Source organism: Chenopodium album, chromosome 24 (genome assembly GCF_948465745.1).
Source record: "Chenopodium album chromosome 24, dcCheAlbu1.1, whole genome shotgun sequence".
Classification (NCBI taxonomy): Eukaryota; Viridiplantae; Streptophyta; class Magnoliopsida; order Caryophyllales; family Amaranthaceae; genus Chenopodium; species Chenopodium album.
The window spans coordinates 4,343,831-4,365,766 of record NC_137857.1 but is presented as its reverse complement, the minus strand read 5'-3'; the positions used below and the strand labels follow the sequence as shown (position 1 = coordinate 4,365,766).

At 33.6% G+C, this 21,936-nt stretch overlaps 1 protein-coding gene across 1 annotated transcript; it reads right to left on the bottom strand.

Annotated features, from left to right (window-relative positions):
- Positions 1–10,455: 10,455 nt before the first annotated feature.
- On the bottom strand, positions 10,456–11,250 carry LOC145610413 (putative mitochondrial protein AtMg00310). Its single transcript, XM_081665759.1, has one exon. It carries the CDS (start codon positions 11,248–11,250, stop codon positions 10,456–10,458), a length of 795 nt encoding a protein of 264 aa, XP_081521885.1.
- Positions 11,251–21,936: the final 10,686 nt, after the last annotated feature.

The following is a 21,936-nucleotide window of genomic DNA, read 5'->3' as shown; positions in this document are numbered from 1 at the left end:
GCTTGGGTCTTACACTATTCATACATTAGGTTCGATTTACTTTTTTTTTATAGAATACATAATAAATAAAAGTTTTCATGTAACATATTGTTGGATTAATAACAATAATGTCTAATTTTATAATGTAATTTTTAAATTTTTTTTACTAATATCTAAGTAAAGATATTTATAGTAAAAATATTCATCTCGATATATGTACAAACTCCAATGATACATTTGAATAATAGAGGGAATATAAGGATCTTGCTAACAAGCGCCCCGGGGCGTTAGTTAAGGAATAATTTTATTGGTTGAAAGAGTATTAAGTTAGGAATGCATGACAAAATCACGCGTCGTTCGGTGTAATTATGTTAGTTTTACTCTAATACTTCTACTTTTAATTCTCTTATCTAGCGCCTCGGGGACGCTCATTAGTTTTTGTCGGAATATAATTATTTTTAAAAAGGTACAGAATATAAATCTAAAAATTATGTCAAACTCATCAAAAGTCGATTAATAATGTTTAATTGTTCATATATATTATATGAAGTGGTAAGGCTAATTTCCTTTTATTTTTAATTTGAATATTATTATTTCTATTTATATGTGCTCTATTTTATTCGGATAAGGTAATGTGAATATGTGATGACAAAAATTGATGGTGATAACTCCAGTGAAGACACCTGTCAGGGTTTTTTGATAGATTTTAGATCCGACGGCGGCAACTGACTGAACTTTGATTTGCTTTATTTTTTATTTTTTTTCTCTAAAAAATTAAATATATATATATATATATATATATATATATATATATATATATATATATATATATATATATTTATATATATATATAAATTTTATGGGTCAACGACTCAACAATTTTTATTTTATTTTATTTTTTTTTTTTTTGACAAAGAGAACTACAAACTAAATTAAAAAGTAAAAGATAACAACTACCTACGACGAGCTGCAACAGCTAGATGATGAGCAGCCTCAACTGACGACCGTGGAACCTTACACAGATGACAAGACTCAAAAGAAGCAAGAACTGCCCGAATATCTTCCAAGATCCAAACCACCGAGATGTCTGTAGAACGCTGATTAAGAATCAGCTGGGGAATGGCAGAACAGTCCGTATGTAGTAAAAGGCGACGAATACCCCGTTGAATGGCTTAGCGAAGACCCAAAAGACAAGCCTGTAATTCCGAATGTAGAGCAGAGCTAGTCGTACACGCACGAGCACCACCTGCAATTAGATCCTTGGAAATAGGATCCTTAAAACACCAACCCGCACCAGCTGAAAGACTTACGCTATCCCATGCACCATCAAAAAGTAGAATATTGTCAGGGTCATTATGTAAAGACCCACACAGGATATAGACCGAAGGAGGAGCAGTAAAACCTGGGGGAGTAGTAGACCTGAAAACATCAAGCTCCCTAGCCCTGGTACTTCTATTTTTCCATGTAATAGCCAAGTCCAGAATTAATTCGGGAGAATAGACCTCTGATCGAAAACGGACATTGTTCCTCGTTAACCAAATTGCCCAACATAAACCAAAGAAACTATCCATTTGGCCCCAATTCAGAGAATTTGCCAGGCGCGATAAAATTTCCACAAACCAAAGTGGAAAGGATGAAGTAACAGCTGTGGCATGCAAGCTATCCCCGTCTAAAGATCTCCATAATTCCCTAATAAACCCACAATCTCGGAATAAATGATCAACTGTTTCAGGTGCCTGACTACAGAAAATGCAAGAAGTATCGACCGGAAAACCCCGAAGGCTGAGAAAAGCTACGGTCGGCAGCGCATTGTGTAACACTTTCCAGGTGAATAACTTCCATTTCGGAAGAATAAGAAGACCCCACAAACGTTTCCACCATGTATTAGAAACCAGGCTATCCGGAGCAGGCAAAGTTTGAGAGAGTATTAGAGAATATACTGATTTTGTGGTAAAGGAACCATCCCTAGTGTGCTTCCAGTAAATAAAATCATCAATTTTCTGAAGGAGATTATAGGTACTAAATGCGGAATTAACATGAATCATATTCATATAGCACCAAACCAAGGATCTCATGCATAACACATAAAGAAGTAAGAATTATACCTTTGAAGCGTGATTCCACGATGATCGAGCAAGAATAATGGGAGATAAAGAACCTCAAACGCGATTCCTCTATTCAGTCCACGGGCACGGATTAAGACCTCCACTAATGCTAGTTAGTCGCGAAAGAACACTTATATCGACCTTCTACGGAGATGGACGAACGATCAACCAGGCAAGAACCACCGCGCAACACCACGTGGGCCACTAGGGGTGGCCGGCCGTGGGTGAGAGGGGAGGAGAGGCGTGCGTGTGAGAAAGGGAGGATGAGGGCCTTTGGATGGTGGTTGCTTGATTCACAATTCACTGTATTGTTAATTGTGACATCTATATTCAACCCTAGGCAAGGCTATTATTTATAGATCACATCTCTAAATAATAGCCCAAGTCCAAATCCAAGCCCACTTCCTATTCCTACTCAAACTATACTTAGCCCACTCATGCTTATGACTAATTGATTGCTCATGAGGCCCATAAATGGGCCTCTAACTTGCTTAACCCAATACCCTTGTGTGTGACCAATATAGGATCCATTCTAAAGGGCTTTGGGCTATTTGACTAGCCCAAAGATCATCTCTCATAGTCTAGCAACAGAGGATGACGCCCCAATAGAATGAACTTATTATCTCCATAATAGTGATCCTTGATATATCTAGTAATTGCACTTATCGAAGACACAATTCCTTCAATCTCCCACTTGTCTGAGACAAGTGCGCAATATTCAAATTCCTTAAGTCATTTTGTGTCGATTTGATAATATGATTGCATCTTATGCGATCTATATTAATCTACAAATCGTTTCTTGAAATCCGAGTTAGAATTACAAAACAAATGGTTACTATATAACTCATTTGAGCACGGCCATGCATTTTCTGAATTCTCCCTCTTCAAGAGGCCAAGACATGACACATTCCTAATTTAATAGGAAGACTCTATCCAATCTTGTGGCAACCAAAGCTCCCACTCAACTTCTGAAACAACCAGGAAACACCCTTTATAATCTCCAGTTACGGGAAGACGTTTGAATGTACCACAGTTATTTCATCCATTGAATGAAACCAATGTTCCACTCATGTCAAAGGAATCCACTAATATATCCGGAAGTTCTATACTTGAACTTCAAAGTAGGTCTATGGTTCGATCCTGCATCATTCATGCATATCCATGTGATTGACCGAGCCTTATCACTATGCTCCCATAGCCCATGAAACCGAGCTATCCAATCAATCTTACATGCTAGTCCATTCATTGAAATCATTTATGTCCACTTTAATGATTTCGAACTAGGAACTTAAATAATATGTGGATTTTGTTCACCTGTGGGGTTTCATACACCAAGTCTCTATCGAATAGATAACCTGATGAGCCCATCAATCCATAATTATTTTGGACATTTCATTTAATTTTGAAACCACAATTAAATAAGAAAAGAAAATAATTTCCAATTAAACATAATTCTGCAAATAAATGTATTACATATGTAATTTGTTTTCTCAAAACAAAAACAACTTCTAATTACACCATTCGCTTCAATCCAGTTGCACTAGTATGCTTCTCATGCTTATGCATTGGAAGGGGTTTAGTAAGCGGATCAGCGATGTTCTCATCCGTGTGAATTTTGCTCATCTTGACATCTCCTCTGTCAACGATCTCTCGAATGAGGTGAAACTTCCTCTCTACATGTTTGGATTTGAAGTGTGACCTAGCTTCCTTGGATTGAGCAATAGCTCCATTATTGTCACAATATATCTCGATACCCCTTTGAGAACTTGGTACAATATCCAGCTCAGTCAGGAACTTCTTTATCCAAACAGCTTCCTTAGCTGCTTCAACAGCAGCCAAATACTCTGATTCTGTTGTAGAGTCTGCGACAGTGCTTTGCTTCGAACTCTTCCAGCTCACTGCTCCTCCATTCAGACAGAAAATGTATCCAGATTGAGATCTGAAGTCATCCCTGTCTGTTTGGAAACTCGCATCCGTATAACCTTTGACAACCAACTCATCTTCGCCACCATACACTAGAAACATTCCTTTCGTCCTTCTCAAGTACTTAAGGATGTTCTTGGCAGCTGTCCAGTGTGCTTCACCTGGATTTGCCTGAAACCTGCTGCACATGCTTAGAGCATATGCAACATCCGGCCTTGTACAAATCATGGCATACATTATCGATCCTATTGCAGAAGCATAAGGAATGATAGCCATACGTCTCATCTCATCTGGCATAACCGGGCATTGAGATTTACTGAGCGTAATGCCATGGGACATGGGGAGAAAACCTCTCTTGGAGTTTGTCATCTCGAACCTGTCAAGAACCTTATCAATATAAGTCTCTTGACTTAGTCCAATCATCCTTCGAGACCTGTCTCTATGGATTTTGATTCCCAAAATGTACTCAGCTTCACCTAAGTCTTTCATGGAAAAACAACTCTTCAACCATTCCTTGACTGACTCAAGCATTGGTATGTCATTTCCCATGAGAAGTATGTCATCTACATACAGGACTAAGAAGACTATGCTGCTCCCACTAAACTTCTTGTATACACAAGGTTCCTCTTCACTTTTGACAAAATCAAACCTTTTGATCGCTTCATCAAAACGAAGATTCCAACTCCTGGATGCCTGCTTTAATCCATAAATAGATTTCTCAAGCTTGCATACCTTACTAGGATTTTCTGGATCTTCAAAACCCTCAGGTTGTGTCATATACACTTCCTCCTTCAAGAACCCATTCAAGAAGGCGGTTTTGACATCCATCTGCCATATCTCGTAATCGAAGAATGCGACAATCGCTAGAAGAATCCGAATGGACTTAAGCATTGCTACTGGGGAAAAGGTTTCATCATAGTCAATACCATGAATCTGTCTGAACCCTTTTGCAACTAGTCTTGCTTTATGGATGTAGGCATTTCCATCCTTGTCTGTTTTAATCTTGTAGACCCATTTGCAACCAATGGGTTTTACCCCATTAGGCAAGTCAACTAGGGTCCACACTTTGTTTTCAGACATTGACTCCATTTCGGATTTCATGGCCTCAAGCCATTTATCTGAGTTGGGGCTCACCAAAGCTTGCTTGTAGGTTGTGGGTTCCTCATTCTCCAATAAGAAGATTTCAGAATCCTCAGTTAACAGAACATCGACAAACTGTTTGTTTCTGATTCTGTCAGACCTACGTGGGGTAGGAGCAACAGTAGAAATTTTCTCTCCAACTCCTTGAAGATTTTCGCATGAATTAGATTCAAGTGGGGCGATAGGAGTCTCGCTGGTGGAATTAGCTTGCTCCGACGCATGATTAATCGTTTCATGCGCCCTCGCCTCTGATGTGGTGTTATCCACATCCATTTGTTGCTCGTCTCGAATTTCTTCGAGAACCACTTTACTCCCACTTGGCTTTCTAGATAGAAATTCCTTTTCTAGAAAGACACCATCGCGAGCAACAAACACTTTGTCATCATCGCGATTGTAGAAGTAATACCCTTTTGTTTCTTTGGGGTAACCCACAAAGAAACACTTGTCTGATTTAGGGTGTAATTTGTCGCCTTGTAAACGTTTTACATAGGCTTCACATCCCCAAATCTTGAGATAAGACAATTTTGGAACTCTTCCAGTCCATAATTCATATGGTGTCTTCTCAACTGCTTTGGACGGGCTTCTGTTTAGTATATTTGCAGCTGCTCCTAATGCATATCCCCAGAATGATATGTGAAGATCAGTAAAGCTCATCATGGACCTAACCATATCAAGTAGAGTCCTATTTCTCCTTTCTGACACTCCATTTAATTGAGGTGTCCCTGGAGGGGTTAATTGTGAAAGTATTCCACAATTAATCAGATGTTCATCAAATTCTTGGGTTAAGTATTCGCCACCACGATCAGATCGTAGTGCCTTAATTGTCTTCCCAAGTTGATTTTGTACTTCATTCTGGAATTCTTTGAACTTTTCAAAGGCTTCCGACTTGTGCTTCATTAAGTAAATGTAACCATATCTACTTAAATCATCAGTAAAAGTAATGAAGTAGCTAAATCCACCCCTAGCTTTTGAACTCATTGGTCCACACACATCTGTATGTATGAGCCCCAAAAGGTCACTAGCTCTTTCACCTATACCCGTAAAGGGTGACTTAGTCATTTTCCCAAGCAAGCATGACTCACAGTTTTCAAATGATTCATAATCAAAAGAAGAAAGGAGTCCATCCTTATGTAATTTTTGGACGCGCTTTTGGTTGATATGTCCAAGCCTACAATGCCATAGGTAAGTTGGGTTTGAACAATCTGTTTTCTGCTTTTTATGATCAATGTTGTAGACATGAGTTGTATATTCTAAAACATACAAACCATTAATTAACTTAGCATTAGCATATAACATGTTTTCTTTCGAAATAAAACAACGTTTGTCTCTTATTTCAAATGAAAAACCTTCAGTATCTAAAACTGGAACTGAAATAATGTTTTTAGTAATGCTGGGAACGAAATAACAGTTATTAAGTACTAAAATTAATCCAGAAGGAAGTCTCAAATGATAACTCCCAATAGCAAGTGCAGCAACTTTTGCTCCATTTCCTACTCGAAGTGTTACTTCTCCTGGATCTAGCTTCCTACTTCCTTTCAAGCCCTGCACGTCATTGACGATATGAGCACCACAACCGGTATCGAATACCCAAGTGGAAGATGAAGTAAGATTAATTTCTACAACAAAAACGTCAAGTAACACCTTACCTTCTGTTTTCACTGGTGCATAATGGGGACACCCTGGTGTATGGACTTGCCATCCACCACAATAGAAGCACTGGCAATCTCTCCTTATCAGGTACTCCTCAGCATGGTTAAGTAAGATGTTGATCAAATTCGCTGATGATCCCTCATCATTATGAGAAAGTCTCACAATGTCAAAACCAGCATGGAGCGAGAACAAAATAATGTCACGTGCAGAATCATCATCGATCGGTTTCCCGAGGACATCTATTTGGTTGATCATATCAACCAATTCATTAACATGGTTCCTCACAGACTGACCAGGCAAGAGTTTCTTTGCCATTATCTTACCATGAATCCGGTAAGTCTCATACCTTAAACTGTCAGCCCAGGAATAGTAAATCTGAGGGATCGAGTTAACGATCTCTCTTACATTTGGATCGTTGACACCTCCGCTACCCAATGCCCCCATGCCACCCCTACAGATAGCACGAAGACATTGATATAAGTTGGTCACCTCATACCGTCTGAACCTATTGTACCAACAGTTTGGAATAGATTCCAGTATTAGGTTCTTGACCTTTATTGCATCCAAAACTAATTTTGCATGCATTTCAGGGTCCTGACCAGGAGCACACTTGTTCTCAACGGGTACATATAGGCGAGCATCAAGTTTGAAACTTGTGAGAACATTTCTCAATTCGCCCTCCCATTGCCTGTAGTTTCTGAGATTAAGCCTTAAATTGAGTTTCATTGGTAAATCTGTGTTGTCATATAAGTTATTCATCTACAAACAAAAAACAAAACGAGGCAAAATTCAATAATTATGTTTAATAAATTTAAAGTACCATAAGTAATTTAGAATTTTATTGGTAACTTTAAAGCATTCATTCAATATTTAAATGATCCCTATTGAATAAAATGATTCCAAGATCCTTTATTTGTGCAATAATTAACCGGACTTTGGCCCTGCCATCAACTATTACATTTTCAAGGTGAGTAAACTCTTTACTGATTACAACTCTTGTAATTCTTGGTTGAATAATTAATCATCACATGTTTAATTATTACCCTTAGCTTCAAGGTTCTAAACTTTGTCTTTAGGTAACCCTGTTGAGTATAACCAATTAAAAGTGTAGAATTTGTCCTACCCCCACTCCCCAATGAAAATTATGATGCCCAGCTTTGGCATGACCCATCACAAATGTCAAAGGTTTCATCGGGTTTTTAATTGGAAAAGCTGCCTCAATATTACTGGGATCTAGATTTATTATGTTGTGATTATATAGTGAACTCTAGCGCATCATCAAGCAACATAAATAAACCTAAACATGCATAATCTACTAATGCAATAAAACATGACATAGTATGGCCCCTTAATCCTAAGAAAACTAATAAAGAAGAATGCTCCCACTTGGATCTTCATGGATCTCATCCATCTTGCTCCATTGGGCCTTCACTTCATTGGCTTTTGGATCAACTGCAACCTGTAAATTTATTCTATTCTATCTACTACTTAAATAAAATAAAATAAATTACAAAAATACTCAACGGTACGCAGACCGTATTTAGATTACAAAAATACTTCACGATGCGCAGATCGTATTTTAGAATCTATGGGCCATACTAGTCTATATATAGCAATAAACAATATCATATATTATAAAGTGCCATATAATAAATCACTCATCATGCTTTCCTAAACTACAACATCGAATGTCTATAATAAAGGAAACATGGCTATAAATATCTCATATTTTAATTAATTGCTGTAATTAGATAATATTATATATTAATCATGACCAATTATAAAATATCATATATTTTAATTTAGGTATGAGATAGAATCAAATCTTATTTGAAAATATGGAATATAAATCATATTTATTTTCCATGATTATCCTAACTAATTTAGGAATTCTATCCTAATTACTTGCCAATCACATATTTTAAATCAATTATTATCCATAAATAATTATGAGATAATCACATTATTTAATCAATTATTATCCTTATAGAATCTTTTGCTCCATAATTATCCAAACTTAACAAAAATAACAACTTTAATTTTGTTAATTATCTTTTCAAAATTTAAACTTATCTTTTAAAATTTTGAAATCTGATTTTATCTAAAATAAAATAAATTTTTTTTTTTTTTTTTTTTATAAAGAACCACGTCAGCCACCGTGGTGTGGCCAGCCGGAGCCGGCCACGGTGGCTGCTGCCCCTGCAGTAACGCAGGAACAGCAGCAGCAGCAGCACACGCAAGGCTGCGGCACTGCTGCGCTGCTCCTTGCTGCCTGACCCAGCCCCGCCCCCTCCCTCCTGGACCACCAGCAGCGGCACCACCGTGGCAGCGCCACCCAGCCGCGGTGCTGCTGCTGTTTCCCCTTTTTTTTTTTTTAAAATATTTTAATTTATCAAAACAACTCTTGTAAAAAATAATTAAAACTTAATGTGGTCCATTTAATTCCAAAATTAAATCATATTCAATTTTGAAATTAGGGTTCTTGATAAAATTAATCCCCAATTTAATTTAACACTTAAATTAAATAATTTGACCATGAAAAATTCATAATTTTAACATGTAATCAAATAGATTAAATTCCTTAAACATATTACCATCGAATTAAATCAAAATTTAAATACAAATTTCACAAATTAGGGTTTAAATTTCGAAAATTTCGAAATTAGGGTTTTAGGGGTTCGAATTTCGATTTTTATTAGGGCAAATTCGGATCAAATTTATGGTTAATATGGAGCAAATTAAACACCTTTAATGATTCTATATTGTTAAATCACATTTAATATAACAATTGACTCATAATTAAATATTCTCCCTCCTAATTGAATTAAAATTGTGGATTATCAAAGAATTATTACTCAATATATGTAGATGCAAGAGGCTAACTGATACCACTGAAGGAGATTATAGGTACTAAATGCGGAATTAACATGAATCATATTCATATAGCACCAAACCAAGGATCTCATGCATAACACATAAAGAAGTAAGAATTATACCTTTGAAGCGTGATTCCACGATGATCGAGCAAGAACAATGGGAGATAAAGAACCTCAAACGCGATTCCTCTATTCAGTCCACGGGCACGGATTAAGACCTCCACTAATGCTAGTTAGTCGCGAAAGAACACTTATATCGACCTTCTACGGAGATGGACGAACGATCAACCAGGCAAGAACCACCGCGCAACACCACGTGGGCCACTAGGGGTGGCCGGCCGTGGGTGAGAGGGGAGGAGAGGCGTGCGTGTGAGAAAGGGAGGATGAGGGCCTTTGGATGGTGGTTGCTTGATTCACAATTCACTGTATTGTTAATTGTGACATCTATATTCAACCCTAGGCAAGGCTATTATTTATAGATCACATCTCTAAATAATAGCCCAAGTCCAAATCCAAGCCTACTTCCTATTCCTACTCAAACTATACTTAGCCCACTCATGCTTATGACTAATTGATTGCTCATGAGGCCCATAAATGGGCCTCTAACTTGCTTAACCCAATACCCTTGTGTGTAACCAATATAGGATCCATTCTAAAGGGCTTTGGGCTATTTGACTAGCCCAAAGATCATCTCTCATAGTCTAGCAACAGAGGATGACGCCCCAATAGAATGAACTTATTATCTCCATAATAGTGATCCTTGATATATCTAGTAATTGCACTTATCGAAGACACAATTCCTTCATTTTCTGCCTAGGACGTTCTAGACCTAAGATAGCCGAAGCAACCGGCTGAGGGAAAAGAGTCCTAACTAGGGTTGTGTTCCAAGAAGTGGAATCTGGTAAGAATAGCCCAGATACAAAGGAAGGTTTAGCCTCCTCAGCAACAGATGATTTGAAAACCACATCTATATTTGGTACCCATTTGTCATTCAGAATGTGAATATGTTCCCCATTCCCAATTTTCCAAGCAATACCCTTATCAAAAACTGAACTTCCCTCTAAAAGACCCCGACTACCCCAGGAAGGACGGGAAGAAGATAAGGTGGGATGGTGAGAAAGTAAGGTCGGGTATTTAGCTTTCAACACTCGGGAGATTAAGAGTTGAGGATTATGCATAAGCCTCCAAGCTTGTTTCGCAAGTAAAGCCTGGTTAAAAGAACGAAGATGACGAATACCCAACCCCCCTAGGCCTTTAGGAGTGTGAATCAAAGCAGCAGAAGTTAAAGCTACACCCTTTGAGTCAGTGCTAGATTGCCTCCAAAATCTCAAAATTAGAGAATCTATCCTATCACAAATGGTGGAAGGAACCCTAAAAACCGAAAGTATATGATTAAAGGAGGCCACTAATACTGAGTTAATAATTACCAGTTTGGCTGCTGAGGACAGACGAATGGAAGAGAGCGAAGATAAACGCTGAGCAACTCGATCCAGCAGAAATTGAAAGTCCTTGCATTTGCGCCTGCTCAAATCCACAGGAAGACCAAGATAATCACCAATAGAGTCTCGACTCTGCATGCGAAGCTAAACTTCCAATGAATGCACTCATCATCTACTTTTTGTTTGGATTTCATTTTACCTAAACTTCCCTATTTTAACCAGCCAATATGATGTAAGTAGTCTAAAATAAAATGCTAAATATGGTTGTTTTTTACCCCATAACATTATGAAATATTTGTACTACGTATTACTCATACTCGTAGATTAAAATTTTATGACTAGATCATCTGATCTACTCCCTTCGCCCCCTTTTATAATTTTCATTCAGAATTTTGACACTATTCAAAATATGAAAAAATCTTCTAAATTACTCTTAATATATACGTAAGATATAACATAATCATGTTGAGTCTTATTTGATTCGTCTCGATGAATAGATTATTAATATTTAATTGTTATATTTTTTTTACTTATAAGCAACTAATGATATTTATGGTCAAAGAGTTGCATTGACAAATATGTACATTCAAAATGAGAACTATAAAATGGGCAGAGGGAGTAAGTCGATAGGTGTTATTAATGTTCATTCAATGTTTGACAATTAGCAATAGATTTATGTACGCTATTTTGTATTATAAGCGATATACATAAATACAATATCTAGCTAAACAATAAAAATTTGGCCTAATAGAAAATTTTGTATTTCATAATCATGACTTCATGAGGTTGTGGAATCAAACCATAATAATGAATGGTAGTGATTATCTTCATTCCAGTCCACATTATAATATTATTATTTTTTTTGGTGTTTCACCCGATTCACCCTTTAGGCTAATCCGGATTCGGGATCAGTTTTGGGTGGTTAGGTTACAGTCCTCTCCCAATTGTTGTTGTGGGGGATCGAACATAGGTCCTCCGTACAACATATAGTCCCAATTACCACTACACCAACATTCAATTGGTTTTTGAGCAAACTATAGAGTTTACTGAGTATAAGAAAAAAGAAAAAAAAAAGTTTCGAAATACAAGGTCAATGTAAAGTACTTTCAAAGTTAAGCAAGTCCAGGGTCCATGGCTCAATGGGCTTATTTACACAGACCCTAGAGGCTGTGTAAGCCCAATTGTTCTATTTGGGCTTTAGGACAGTAAATGACTACTTGATGGGCCCACTGAAACATTGTGCAGCACAATTGATTGAACTGATGTTCAGGTCATTTTGCAAGTCTTAACATGTCTTTTGCCTTGTCTCTCTATACATGAAGAATTAAAACTTTTGCCTTGTCTCTCTATACATAAAGAATTAAAATATATGAAGTACTTGTAATCACAACAAATCAACAATGGTTGTATCATACCAATTGACTGTTGGTGTAGTGGTGATTGGGACTACACTTGGTAGGAAGGATCCGTGTTCGATCCCCACAACAACAATTGGGAGAGGACTGAAATTTAATCTCCCAAAACTGATCCGAATCCGGATTAGCCCAAAAGGTGAAGCAAGTGGAACACCAAATAAAAACAACAATGGTTTTATCGTTTCTCCCTACATACATTCTCTTAAGTTTGAATGGCATGTTTGGTAAGTGAAAACAAATTACGGTAATGGTAATATGAATGACTTAATATTTTTGTTACCATAAACTATATAATCGTTTATATTATGAACTAAATTATTAATAATAGCAAAGGATTAAATTATAATTCCATGAATTTTGCGGCTGCATTATTATTATTATTATTATTATTGTTATATATATCAACAGTTATTTTACCAACATCGACCCTAAGGAAATAGTACACTTGCAAGCAAGTTGAGTCGCGATACAATGATATAGATCAAATTAATCCAAATTAAAGGCCTTTAAAATGAAGTAGGGTCCGAAAGGGACTTAGCAAAAGCATTACATATTCTTACATCCACATGATGAAGATACATATGGTTCAAGGAATTAATCTATATACAAGTATATAATGTGACATTGTGTTATTATTATTAGTATGTAGTAGGGTCATAAATTTTACAAGGGGTGTATCTAGCTTGTTCTATGCTATATCTTACGTCCTAATTATATAAGTTTTGACAACAACATATATATATAGTTTCAATTTTAGAGCAAACATTCTGAGTTAGTTTAGCAAAGGACATATCAATGATTCATGCATTCTTAATCATGCATATACGACTATTATTTATTGATTAATGACATCCGTGGTCACCTAATGCAATTTTATCGTTATTTATTTTCAGAATTATACTCGATCTATTAATTAAATTAGAATAAATGTCAAACGCAACTATATATGCATTATATTGAAAATATACGTAGTGTGCGTTTGGAATATTGAAACAATGCCTCTACGTTTTGATTTTTTTTAATCCATTATCAGAGATAGATTTATCATACCCTAGGAAAGTGCAAGCAGGAAGCTTAGAGCAACTCCAATGGTTGTAGTTAGGGACTTGCTTGCAATATTAAATAATCCATAGCTACTAGCTTAACCATTGAAGTTAGAAAATGTAATTAGCTTGGACAAAAAACTTGCTAAAATAAAACAAATTAGAATAAATAAAATGAAATTTATCAATGTAAATCAAGGAGGTGTGGTCCATTTACATAGTAAGCTATTAGCTAGTCGTTGAGGCTTAAATGACAATTAGCTTAATTAAAAGCTTATGTGGCATAACAAGCTAATTTGACAACTAGCTTGCCATCGAAGTTGCTCTTATTGAATGGGTGATCTGATACGTGTGGTCAGAACTTTATACAAACACGCGGTGGTTTGCAACTAATTGGTACTTAATTAATTTTACTTAAATGCTTTGTTTGATTTGAATTTAATTAAATTCCCTTTTGAGAAGGCACCAGGCACTTAAGACAACTCGTACGAAGAAGTGCCTAGCTGCTTAGGGTGATAATGGAAATATGGGGGATGAACTTAAGAAAATAGACATCTAATAATTATGATCACCATGTTTAATTGATTGACTTTACAAATTCATTCCTTCTTGATCATATATGTATGCATGAAGATGAACATAAGACATTAAATAAAAAAATTATGGCTCAATGATCATGAGTTAGGGTTAAAATAGTTAATAATTAAAAAAATTAGGAAATCTTTCTTACAAGAGGTATATATTGAATCTAATCGATCAAAATCCTTGATTTATGCATCTTTTGGTTAAATGCCTTTCCACTCGTGAATGGCTGGGCATGTACAAAATATGGGCTGTTACAATAAAAGTGTCAAAATCAATTTTTAAAGTGTGAAAACTTGTTTCCGAGACAGATAATACGCTAAGGAGTTCAAACGTATCAATCTCGAAACATTGTGCACCCATATGCAATGAATTGGTTGATAAGACAGACAAGCACCAAAACAAGTAGGGGGAAGTCTCCTAGCATATCATGCAAGCAGTTGAGACTTAAGTGTGAAGTTGCATTGTCGTATGGCCACCCAAGCAAGACAAAGGGGTAGACAAAAGGGTATCCAATTCTTCCCAATATAGCATGACAACTTCCTTTTTTGTATGAAAGAGTTAGGGCAAACTTTTGCATCTTTTCAAGAACTATCAAATCAATATCTAGCTCATCATCCACATGATAGAATACCAAGTTTTAAGGCATATTTCCTTGATCGCCCACCATAAATAGGTAAAATTACAAGATCGCTCCTCAAATTTTGGGTAAGTTTTAATTTCAAAATTGTTTTTATTATTTATTTGGAAAAATTGTAAATGTTAATCCCAACTTTGCTCTATCAATATAATATTATTAAAACTCAATGACAATACATGTAATTCTGCCATGTGTCAACAAAGGCATGTAATTGCGCCATGTGACGCCATTACTTGACATATGATGTGGCGCCATGTTGTACCATTAATTATCATCATTATTTCCATATTCATTACATCATTATGATTTAATTTTTACCACCACTTTAATAGTGAATTACGTTTGTAAATTCCAAGCTTTAGTAATATATATATACAATTTTTATTCAAATACATTTAACAACAGTGTACGGGGTTTAATATAATAACAAAATTAATCTCATCTCTTACATTTGCTCAAACATACAACTCTACAACTATTTAGAATATATAACTAACAAACATGTAGTACTTTTCATGCTAATAATGTTTTTTCTTTTAGAAAAAAAAATAATTTCATTTTAGGAGAATTCTTATAACAGTTGAAGAACTTTGGATACTCACTATTAGATAATGAATTTTGGTGTTCAATATTTTTTGAAAAACAAGTACAAGTACTTTTATAAAAAATAAAAATAATAAAAATAAAAAAACAATAATCATGTAAAAAGATTAACTAATCAATAATTATATTTCACTTAATTTATCATATTAAAAATTTAGTTTTAACATACATACAATTATTCGGGGCATCGCCCGGGCTAAAAACTAGTTTTCTTTTAATAATCCTAAATTTGGATTATTCAAGAATAATCCCAACTTTCGGGGCAGTTTGATTTCTTCAATTCCAAATCGGTCAACAAAAGTCAATGACCTACAATTTTAATATAAAAAGCCTTTTCTTCTTATTGAGGTTAATTACATTTTGATATCAAAAAGCTTTTTCTATTTTGACTTTTCTCCGTGAGAGAATTTTACAATTCAAACAAGAACTTTTATAGACAGTTGGAATATAATTATTAGATGAATTTCAACTTTAATGTCACATTATAAATGACTAGATATTTTGATGAGTTAGACAGTTAATTTGTGATACATATAGTGTTTTTTTTTTTTTTTTTTTTTTTTTTTTTTGAATTGTGAAACATGAAGCCATCACTTTTTACAATCTCGTTATTTTTCTATAATTATACTCGGCAACTTATACAAGTATATATCTTGTAAAATTTCTCAACATGATAATAGTACTCCCTCTGTTTTTTTTTTTTTTTTTTTTTTTTTTTTTTTTTTTTTTTTATGTGTCACTTTGACAATTGCACTATTTACATATCATGGTTGACTTAATTTTTTCACCTCTAAAAAATAAATAAATGTTATTATATAATACTCCCTCTGTCCCCTATTGATGGTCACTTTTGCCATTTTTGGTGACTCAAAATGTTAGTCACATTTGCTTTTTTCAAGTACCATTAATATTTTTTTTTACCAAAATTCTCTAACATTTGCAAAAATATTTGTGCAAATTTAACTTTCCCATGTGAATTTTACTTTCCCATGTACTTTAATTACTTTCTGTCTTTACTTTTTTGCATACCCAATGTAAATTTACTTTTTTAATGTACTTTCTTTATTTCTCCTTAATTCCCGTAATTTTTTAGCAAAAGTGACTATCAATAGGGACGGAGAGAGTATATCATTAGATTTGTCATAATGTCTAGTTTTTACTAATGCACAATTAAAGATATTAATGGTCAAAATAACGTTTTGACAAATGTGCTGGTCAAACTGATTCATTTAAAAAAACAGAGGGAGTATCAACTATCTTAGCTTAGCTAGCATGGTCATAGTTTAAGAATGATACAATATTAGTAATCTGTACGTAAGATAAAACTTACTTCGTATCTGTATATCCCATGCTTTAAAAGAATTGAACCTACATTTTTTTTATTATTATTATTATTAGTACTAAAATTTGTTATTTAAAAATTGAGATGTTATTTATTGGGGCAGTGTGAAAGTTGGTGCATGTGTAACTGTAAAAAATAGGGAGTATGTAAAATTGGAGGTACAATTTAGCCAATGCCTATGATAGATAAATGAAGAAAGCTGCTAAGTTGTCAATGACTTTAATTTAGGTTTTTATTAAAAGAAGGAATTCTCGCCATTTACTCTCTGAACACTCTGCGCCTTCATTTCGATCTAGTGCTGCACTCACTCTAGGTGGATCCCAAATACCTCTTCTGCCAATTATTCTCCATTATTTTATTTTTATCTGAAAACCCATTTTTGAAAATTGAGAAAATATTAAACATATTTTATAGTTATTTTTGGAATTTATTTGAAGTTATTCGAATGTGTATACTGTATAATTGAAATTAAGTAAACTTAAATCTACTACTTTAATAAATAATGGATTTGTATTGAGTTTTTATCACTTTATATGTGTAGATCGAGGTGGTATTCAAGTCATGCATTCTTAAAATTCAATTACAATCGATTTGAGTTCGTATTTCTAGGTTAAATGAAGTGTAATGTTCGATCTGTTTGTTGCAGATACAAGTCAATTAGCAAAAAATTCTCATAAAACAAGACTAGTACAAATTAATTAATTAGTTTGAAATCGCATACCAATAATTACTAATTACGAAGTACATTGTATTCCTTTATCAACTTCACAAAATTGAATAATAAAACCGGTTACTTAAAGCATACTTTTAACGGTATAATAAATAAAATTTAAAACAGTTAAATTAAAGGATGAAACATTAAAATTTTAAAATACATTCGAATTACGAACACTAATTTCACTCGTATAATTTATGACCACTTACCAAACTTGTGTCGTAGGGGGTATTTTGAGGATGTAAGTCGTACCCACGGCTATCTTAGGTGTGGCTGTGAATGTACCTTAAATTTGAAGCACATCACATCTCCCAAGAGTCAGTCAATCTACACACCATATAGCCTCCAGATGCTTTGTTCTTAATATAGAAGACAATTTAACCAGCTACGTCTATCTATTGTTATTATGCTATTTTTAAATTAATCATGGATTCATTCGCCTTCTAGTTGACCTACGATTCACATTGAAATTTGTGACCTACACAAAAAGTAAGGTACATACTAACGAACCTTTAGTTTTTAACCTTGATCGATTCTGCTGTAACACTTAGGATTTGAGTTATTTTATACTACCAAAATATGTACTGTACTACGAAATATGGTTTAGAAATGGTATATATGGCCGTTTATTTTATACCCACTTTAAATAAATACTCTTATGAAACAATCTAAAAAAAAGACTAAACTAAATTCTAATAAAAAATTAGTCATCATGCTCAAAATTAGTGAAATGACGTAAATATAATAGTATACTTCATATCAATGTATAAAGTTATAAACATGTAAGACACTGTTGTAAAAAAAAATAAAATGTAAGATACTGAGTACTCCAAAGTAAATTAAGATTATTATTCATGTGATGACCAAATAAAAATCCAAATAAAAAAGTGGAAAACACATAGATCATATTGGTTGTTGTGAATTGATTTAATCAATCCATATACAGAAGTATAATAAATTAAATCGACCATGTAAATTTAATTCAGATTACAATTATTTCTAATTGTAGTGTTAGTTGCTTATCTCCATTCTATTATTACCACATAACTTAACTCATAAGAATGTCTGAATGTACTCGGTAATAGTTGTAAAAATTAACGAACAAAGATACAGTTATATATAAAAAAGATTCATGACAAAGATTTAACTAAGGACCAAACACTAATTTTAATTATTTGACTTGATCTAATAGCCATATTTGTACGCATGATTGGAAACAATTTGCATCTATCATACTGTATTTCATATGTCGTGTAGTATTGGGGTTTTGCTAGGTCAAGAATATATAATGTGGAGAAAACCACTTCTCCTTATATATAGTTTTCATTGTGATAAAGATAATATAATTGAAAATAAATGATGTTTTGGAAATGAATATCATTTCATACTGATAGAGACCCTTATTACTTAGATGCTAGTCATGATTAATTGAGTTGACGTTTTTAAGTAATAGATTTTCTAGCTAATCTAGTTAACTTGCTCATTTAAATATAGAGAATGACATTATTATTAGCTAATTGTTCTAATTTTTTATAATTTTACTCCAAAAACTTTACAACTAGGTTTTATTGATTTTATTAATTGTAGATGATGCATGCATAATTGACTATTTATTTTGTATACTTTTATTTCGTGTTTTTATTTTTATTTTTTTTGGGCAGGGTATACTTTATAACTCTTAATTCCAAGAGAGGTAAATAAGAGTAAGAAAAAAGTGAATAAATTTAAAGAGAGTAACTCGGTACATACTTCGGTAGATAATAAGTAAAATTGTATAAGTGCAAATGTTAGGAATTAAATTTGTATGAGGAGCTATTGCGAGCCTATGGTTTTTTCCTTTTCTAGGGAGGAGTTCGTTGCTTCTTAGTATCGGTACAATAGTTGATTATGAATTGGTTTTAATATATAGATTTCCCTACCTTATAAAAAGTAGAAAGTTACTCTTATGAATAGTGTAATGCCAAGTATACCCTTTAAAATGTGTATTTACATATATACCCTCATTAATGTATACGAGTTTTTTTAAAGTATACCCTTTAAAATGTGTATTTACATATATACCCTCATTAATGTATACAAGTTTTTTTAATGAATAGTGTTCGGACAATTATACCCTCTAAAATATTTAATTATGTACTTATTTGCTCTCATGCTTTAATGTTAGTTGTCTTGGACATTTATATACTCATAAACATAGTTGTTTACATATTTTTTTTGTCATTAAATCTGTCAACAACTAAATTTATGATTTTAAGACCAAGCCGAAAGAGTCTCTAGATTTGACTAGCTATGTGCGCGCATCACACGCGTTAGCTACCCTAGTTCAAATTAAAGCTATGTGCGCGCATCGCACGCGTTAGCTACCCTAGTTCAAATTAAAGGTGGCAACCAATTAAGTCATTCAATTTGGATTATACTTGATTGATCAATCATTTATTTCAATTTTATGTCATAATTGGCTCTTTAAATAATTTAATGAATATCGAATCTTGATTAATCAATCAAAATCAGACAAAAATAATATATTGATTAGTTAACTCAATTCAACCGCACCCAAAATCAAAATTTGACATGCATGTAATTATAAGCACAATCGACATAATATAACCTTAATCAATTGTTTGAAATCGGATAATTAAGTACAAATCACTTTTAATAGGTATGTTAAACTTTCTATTAGTTAATAAAATTATAGATTGATAGATATGAAATATAACTGAATTTTCTAAGTGAAAAGGGGATCCCCACTTCTTGACATGACTAAACATAAACTTTCCAAATAACATACGATCAAATCACAGTAAATAATAGCTCAATGTTATGCTAAAAATAGTATTCTTAGTTGTTAGATGGATTGCCTTTTACAATAATGCTACGTGAAAATGAAGTAAAATTTATTTCATTGGCTACTTATCACAACCATAATATATACGGAGTACTAATGTTTGTGAACAGTCACCATCACAATGGTAAAAACAACAAAGGTTTTTTAATAGGAAATTTTGTGTTTTTTACAATAATGCTACGTGAAAATGAAGTAAAATTCAATAATGTTTTTATTTTTCTGTGTTTATTTTAAATCATTTCTGTATTTTTTATTTGGAAGTGTTACTGACACATGAAAACTAAAACTCAATTAAAAAAGTCAAGCTTTATTTTTTTCTTACATACATGATATTTTCGTTCTTTACAAAAATTGGAGAGTAGTGATATTATGCATGTCTAATGGTTATTTATGACGCTTTAAAATTGTCTTATTCTCCATAAAGTTTATATTTTTTCAAAGGTGACTTATTATAATTATATTTTCGATTTGTAGAGCCGTCTATCTAACAATTAATAATACAGAGCAGTTTTGTTGAGATTAAATCACACTAAGCTACTCCGTAATAGTTAAGATGATTCTGTCAGTATATGTGACTAATTCATTTGTTGTACGTCGATTAAAGGGAAGCCTTTAGCAAATTTTAGGGTATGATCGAGTTCTTATTTTAAAGTAGGAAAATAACCACATGTATAATTAATTAGTATTCTACTTCATTTCATTAACGATATTAATTCAAATTGAAGTACGTACTACTATTTTTGATTTATTTTATTATTATTCCGTAAAATCATCAACATGTGAAGAGCTACTAACAGTATTGTACTTTAATAAGGTGTTTGTTTTCTACCAAAAAAATCGACAAAAAACTTGAAGAGGAGAGACCATTCTTGATTGTAATTTAGCTTGAAGTCTACAATGATAACATTACTATACATAAATCATTACTCAGTACACTGTTTAGTCCCTCTAATGATTTCTTAAGACAAATGAATCAATAGCAATAATGATGTGAAGTAAATGATGAATTGGCTCTTTCATTATTACACCTGCTCTACAAAGATTTTGGACTATTATTCCATTCATATGGAACTTAATTAAGGATCTAACTTCATGCTTTAGGTTAAAGGGACACACCAATAATTTATTTTGGTTATTTCGTTGATTTATTGATTAATAAATATTTCGTACATGTTTTTTCACCAAATTGTCCTATAAGATATTAATTAAGGTGGAGGGCGTTAATGAGAATCCTATCAAACACAGAAGCAATTAGGGAAAAAAAGAATCGAAAGTCTAAGCAATTAACCTCATGATGGAGAGGTGCGTACATCCTCTTACCATTGAGCTCTTACTTGATTCTTATGCACCTGTTCTATTGATCAGTGACGTATACGTAGTCATTATCATATATATTCATCTTTTCTTGCTTCACGGTTATGTACTTAGCGCTCACACACATACAAATCCCTTAGCTTACATTACACAATGGTAGAATTTGATGAGAGATACATCTCATATGTAACAACCACCCAAGCAAATGACTAGAGCTAAAGCTAGTTTATACTATACTTGTATATAACATATCATTTTCGTTAAACCCATAAAGAAAAGGAAGAAAAAAAAAGGGGAAAAACATCCACAAAAATTCATAAACCTC